At 40.4% G+C, this 6585-nt stretch overlaps 1 protein-coding gene across 3 annotated transcripts in view; it reads right to left on the bottom strand.

The window, feature by feature from the left end:
* Nucleotides 1-1219: 1219 nt before the first annotated feature.
* Nucleotides 1220-6585, bottom strand: part of zer1 (zyg-11 related, cell cycle regulator) — a 31417-nt gene continuing 26051 nt past the window's right edge. For all 3 annotated transcript variants that reach the window (XM_028462381.1, XM_028462383.1, XM_028462382.1), the window contains 3 exons: nucleotides 5831-5928; nucleotides 4487-4589; nucleotides 1220-1728 (listed from right to left, as the gene is read on the bottom strand). In XM_028462381.1, coding sequence (XP_028318182.1) covers nucleotides 1641-1728; nucleotides 4487-4589; nucleotides 5831-5928 — 289 coding nt within the window. In that variant the 3' untranslated portion in view covers nucleotides 1220-1640. The remainder of the gene's footprint in view (nucleotides 1729-4486; nucleotides 4590-5830; nucleotides 5929-6585) is intronic.

The following is a 6585-nucleotide window of genomic DNA, read 5'->3' as shown; positions in this document are numbered from 1 at the left end:
CTTCCTCAATTGGGGAACTGAATGCACCAACAGCTGAGCTGTTATAAGCATAAGCTAACGAGTACGTACGTTCCTCCAAGCTGTCCATCTTTTGTCGGTTTCTAAAGTGTGATTTTGGTAACACTTTAGTTTAGGGAACACCTATTTACCATTAATTAGTTGCTTATTAGCATGCGTATTAGTAACATATTGACTCTTAATTAGTCATTAAGTACTTATTAATGGCTTATTCTGCATGGCCTTAATATACAACCAGTAAGCCATTAACTAAGAGTTTTCCCTCAATAACCTCAGAATTATTACTTATTAGTATTAAGTAAGGAAGTTGATCAATTACAATCTCAACATGCTAGGGTTAGAATTAGGGTGAAGGTTAACCCAAACCCTAGCCCTCTTTGGACTGCCATTAAGTGTATAAGGCATTAGTAAGTACTCAATAAGGCATTAATAAGTACTTAATAATTACTAATTAAGAGCCAATGTTACTAAAGCTAATAAGCAACTAATTAATGGTTAATAGGTGTTTCCTAAACTAAAGCGTTACCGTGATTTTTTTTTTTTTTTCATCCTTTAAACACCTCCACCTGTGAATGAAACTCTTTGTGTGAACATACTCATACTGGTATCAACATCACATTAAGTTTTTTTTTTTTAAAGTTTTTTTCTGATTGCACTTTACGTGGACCCAAAAATCAGACTCTGAATTTTACTTGGTAAAGTAGAAGAGCTGACAGTCACATACCTGGCTAGCAGCTGCCTGACGTTAGGGCAAATACTGTGACATCAGAACTAGAGCACACTCATGCATGCTCTGATTGACTGAGTCGATTGATGATTGGCACCTTCTTCAGCAAATAACACATACCTTAAAAGAGGTGCTCTACTGGCTCAAAAAAGGTGTCAATCAGCATTGCACTACACCAATTTCAAGCAGTCGAACATCTTGGTATGCGACTTAATCCACTTATCTGTGGATTTTTCCAGGAAAATAGTTAATTTGTTGTAAGCAACCTATTGGCTGATGTGATCTATAATCCAGAAAATACGGTACTTGCTTATATTTGGTTGACAGAGTGTTCTTTATATAGTTTCTTACGACACACCATTAGTCAGCCAGACAAATTTGAATAAAGTCATTTGTGTTTTTCTGTTACATTATTATTAATTCATGTCACACAGTAAAAGGGAGAACAAAATCACACACACATACACACAAACATAATATGTACAAGTTTAATAAGTGTCCACTGTCCCCAAGATCTGGGAAGATGTCCCTCCAGCCAATCTCATGGTGATGCCTCTGTGCAGCCTGTGCACATATTAGCTAATACGTATTTTACATGTAAGCATATCTCCACAGCTTCAGTAAGCATTAGGGAGCTTATGAGGGAGAATCCTGTGAAGGTCCAGTCTGTGTTGTTGACTTTTACACACACACACACACACACACACATATGCACACAAAGAGTGAGAGGGCAGCTAAACAACGCAAACTCACAACAAATATCTATTTGCTTCTTCTTCTGTGATTACATCCAGGTCAAACTTCTGCAGGGCACTCAGAGAGAAGAGTATGGAGAATCAACACAATCGACCCTTGAGGTGTCAGCTGTGGGGGGCTGCAGGCTGGTCCTATGGTGTCAGCCTCTCTGTTCATAGTTGACATCCAATCCCTGGTTTGTTTCCATGGGGTCCTCCTTAAAGCTTTCACACTGCTCAATGACTTTCCTGAGAATACAGAACAATCAGAGGTGAACTTAAGACTGTTAAATATTAAGTGTCTGTACATATGTATGTGTGCAGTATGATTTCAGTCCTAGGAAATAGTGATTCTTTGCATAAATGCTTTTTAATGAAATATCAAATGAACTGCATCAGGAAACACGCTTCTTTTAGACAGTGAGGCCCAAATGAAGCTGAATGACTTAGGACAAGTTGTCCTCATCTTTGAGCTCTGCAATAGCAGCCCACACAGGTTTATTATTGTACCAGTTTTCTCATATTGTCTACATGATGTTTACTGTTACAGCCCATGTTACATTGAGATTCCAAGAGCTGTGTCTATAGGTATTATTCTATTTGTGTTTTTCAGAAAAAAGATCAGAATCAGAAAGGATTTTATTTGCCAAGTACATATTAAAAACAGCACAATAAATTTTACTTGGCAGATGGTGCTAAAATCAGAAAAAGAACAAAAAACAAACCTGAAACAATACTATTAATGACAAATATAAAGGATAAGGGATAAATAAAGGATAAAAATATATACATAGATACAAGTGCTGCAGGTAGTATTGTCTTTATGGAGGTGGTGATGAGGGGGGAAACAGTTTTTGTGTCTGGAGGTTATGGTCCTGATGAACCGAAACCTCCTTCCAGAGGGGAGACATTGAAGCAGTTTGTGTCCATAGTGGGAGGCGTCGGCCACAATCTTCCCTGCACGCCTCAGAATCCTGGATCCGTACAGGTCCTGGAGGGAGGGCAGATGGCAGCCGATGACCTTTTCTGCAGAGTGTACGATACGCTGCAGTCTGACCTTGTCCTTGGCCGTAGCTGTAGCGTACCAGATGGTGATGGAATAGCAGAGGATGGACTGGATGATCCATCTATCTATCCATCATCTTTGCTGGCAGACTGAACTTCTCCAACTTCCGCAGGAAGTACATCCTCTGCAGAGCTTTTTTGATGATGGAGCTGATGTTCAGCTCCCACTTGAGGTCCTGGGTAATTATGGCCCAAAAGAAGCAGAAGGACTCCACAAAGCTAACTATAAATTCTCCCAGAGTAAGGGGCTGGAGGGAGGCTGGGTTCTTCCTGAAGTCTGCCATCATCTTCACTGTCTTTAGAGCGTTGATCTCCAGGCTCTTCTGGCTGCACCAGGGGCATGATTAATAAAATTGTGCCTAGATAAACACACTTCAGCTGGTGTACGCTAAAAACCAGAAAATGCATACAAATATTTTTTTTACAACTCATAAACGAGGGCGCACACCTGTCCCACGCCCATTTTGGTTTTAAATCACAATCAACTCAAAAGTTGTCGCACACGAGGAAACACCTTACTCTGCCCATACGGGTGCCCATAAAAGGTCCGGTGAACGCCCTTAATAAATATTCGCAAATACAAATTTCACATTGGATCAAGTGGGAAAACTAGCAAATAAAACATATTCCGCATAATGCAAGGTGGAGGTATTAATTGTTCAGGTGGACACACGCAGGAGAGCGTAATTTGGTGACAGTGTGCAAAACAAATGATAGAAAGGCTGATTGCGTTGCGCTGCCTCAGAGCGTCAAAATGTGACTGAAGTGAAAAACAAATCGTCAGACATAAAAGTGGAGGAACATATGTGGATTACTCTCAGTAGGAAGAGCATCTGTTCAACAAGCTCAGACAGAAGGCTGGAGGATCATTGGGGAACCCATGTGTTATAACAGAGACTGAGGGGGACACAGATGCACTATATGTGCCAGAAGCATGGGATTAAATTGTATTTGCTTGTTTGAAATAAGATGAACAGGTAGTAAAACACTTTTGGTACTGTACGTAATTCACAATATTTAATTTCAAGTAAAATCATTATTTTTTATCAGTCAGACTCCCAGGATGTTTACTTGTCAGTGGTGCTGGGGTGAGTGAGGTCGGGGGCACGGCAGCCTCGTTCGCCTTCCCACAGCACCTCGTCCTCCCTTCCACTGCAGCCTCGTCCTCACGAGGCCTTCCTTTTTAAAAGCAACAGGTGTTGCAGCCAATTGATTACCAGTTTTGCGCAATGATCATGTGATTTTAATTATAATTATTATTAATATAAAACTGTATTTGTCGGCGTGCGCACGTCACTCACTTCCTTGGGTGTGAATTTTTTCCTCCGTTTTTGCAAATACAGTATATCCTTCATATATGATATGTATTGTGAAATGTGCAATGTTCAATTATTTCACACAAATGTATCGTTTTCATTTCATTTCATTTTCACTATCAGTAATAGTGTCCGTTTGTGTCTGTTATTTTAAACGTGTAAAATGACCAGCTATGTTTGAGAGAATTAAATGGTTTTACTTCCATTCGCTCCTTCATTTCTCCTATGCTCACACCTCCGGTCAGCTGCATGGAATGCAGTTTGGTCATCATAATTCGAAGTTCAGCACTTTCCAGTGCTTTCATCTGGTGCTGTTTAAATCAAGTGCAAAACTTTCAAAAAGTTGCACATCTCAGACACATTTATCTGTGTAAAAAAAAAAATCAATTTTCACTCCCTTTCGGTGTGATGGAAACTATTTCATTTTACCAGCTAATGTAAAAAAATCTTTTGAAAATTTTCAAAAAAGGGCTCCGATGCATCAACGACATCAATATACACTACTTTATTTACATTGGAACAAGGACACTCCTTTCTAATGCTGGATTGAATGAAGCTTAACTACCGATCCAAAAATATTTACAAGAAAAAAAACCTGATACTTCACGGTAAAATGTCCATCTTACCTGGCCATGTCTTTGGTCTCTGAATGAGAACTTTCTAGCTCCAGGACATTCTCCAGAAGACTCATTCCCCCTTCTTTAATTAGTAGGGGGCAATATTTACTCGCTGCCATCCAAAGAAATACAAATAGAAAAATTATTTTTGGAGTATTTCAGAATAAAGTTAAAGACAGACAGCACACCTTATTAATTATGGGCCGTATTCTCCAAGTGCTTTTTTTATGCGCCTGCAGTTACGTGACTATCTCCTGCACGTATTCTCGAGTCCAGGCCCCTGGTAAATAGACAAAAAACGCGCAAGTCTGAAGTTTTCCTAACGCTTGGAAATGTCATTGAAATCTGTGAAAATTAAAAAGCACACTTAATTTGAAACCCCTTCGTTGATAAACAATGTAACAGGTTGATTTGATAAGATTATTGCAGTGTGACAGATTAACGTTTGTTTGTGAAGAAAGCCTGATTTTATTAACTTCTTACATTCCTGCATTCAGAAAAGATCAGCGCACATCATTTGTCATTATTTAACTAGTTATTTACTCTTGTAGTTTGCTCAAAATGTGGCTTTAAGTTGTACACTGTTAAAATAGTTGGACAGATGTCCGACGTCTGTCACAGTTTAATTTACAGAGTCGCAGCCGACGCACGCAACTTAGGTGCGCACAGCTGATCAGCTCTGCGACGCTGCTCCCACCATCCTCCCAGGAAAAGGAATGGATGGCACGGGTAAAATATAATTAAATGTAAGACATTTTGTCCCGTCTAGAACTGGTAAATGTCAACATATTAGAAATGCTGATGGTCAATCCTTTGACGTGCTTGTGTTACTCCCCCCGCCACCCCCATGACAGTGTCACTTTGAATAGATTATTTCTGGGAGTCTCTTTTGCAATATTATGAGTCCGTGTGGCTTAAATTGTAACCAAGTCCAAACTTTAAGTGCAATATAATGTTTCTCCTTCCTGGGGCGCTGGACTTATTCCAGGTTCAGAAGCACGTAAGAGGAAAATGTTGCTCCACCCAGAGTGCGTAACTGGGATGAAGGTGCTTAGTAACTAACTGAAGTACAGGGGCAGAATAGCGCGCAGCCAGAAATGGCGCCGCTGCACGGCTTTTCTGACTTACGCGCATGGAAGAATACGGCCCTATAAGAGCTTGTGCAGAATAATAGATAAATAAATAAATGCATGAAGATAAACTATTATAAAAGGTACAAGTATTGAAATATATTGAAACAACAAACTATACTCGCTAACACCTTGGCAGTACTTTGCTGAATAGCCTGTGATAGTCCAAATCTAAATGCAACTAAATGAGCTTCCTCTTAATAAAGTCCTCTCAGATACTCACGGTAAACTGACACCAGGTTGTAGAGGGCCCATGTGGCCCAGTGCTGACTGACAGGGGAGATGCTTTGTGGCAGTAGCCTCAAGATGGGCTCAAATGACCTGAAAGGACAAAGCCAATTTTAAGCATTGAGAGATCAGCTGAGATCAGACCTATGCTCTCTGCACATGTTTTTTCCCTTCTGCTCAGAACAGTGACAGAGATACAAGAATATAAGACTTTTCTTTTAAAAGTGCTATATAAAACTGACTTATTATTATAATAAATATCATTTCCTCTCATGCTTCCTAAGGAAGTAAATGAATAGGATTCTTTAATACATTCTGACATGTCAATGTGTCATTCATCTTCTGCCTTAAACATCAAAACAGTGATTTAACATATTTAAAGCAGAAATAAGTAACTTTTTCACCTTAATAAATCCTTCTCGTAGTTCCTGTGAGGTATACAAGTATTTATGGGGTGATTTGGGGGAGGGGGGGGGGGGGGTCTTTCATCTCCCCTTGCTGTCTCTGGCCAGAAAACCGAACTTGCAACTTTCCTGCCTCCGACCCGGTGGCAAGACGTACTGACCAGTCCCGGGGCTGCACACGGTTGTCTACCCCATGCAGTGACAGCTCAGCAGCAATCCCACAGCATTGTGGTGTGGTGCTGCTGCTGAGCTGTCACACACACTGTCGTCGTGGCAGCGCACACACACTCGCCACCCAGCGCTCCATCAGGCAGCACACACAAATATTCATCCATCCATCTATCTA

The sequence above is a fragment of the Gouania willdenowi genome, chromosome 12 (assembly GCF_900634775.1).
Source record: "Gouania willdenowi chromosome 12, fGouWil2.1, whole genome shotgun sequence".
Taxonomy (NCBI): Eukaryota; Metazoa; Chordata; class Actinopteri; order Blenniiformes; family Gobiesocidae; genus Gouania; species Gouania willdenowi.
This window is presented reverse-complemented; position numbering and strand designations above follow the sequence as displayed.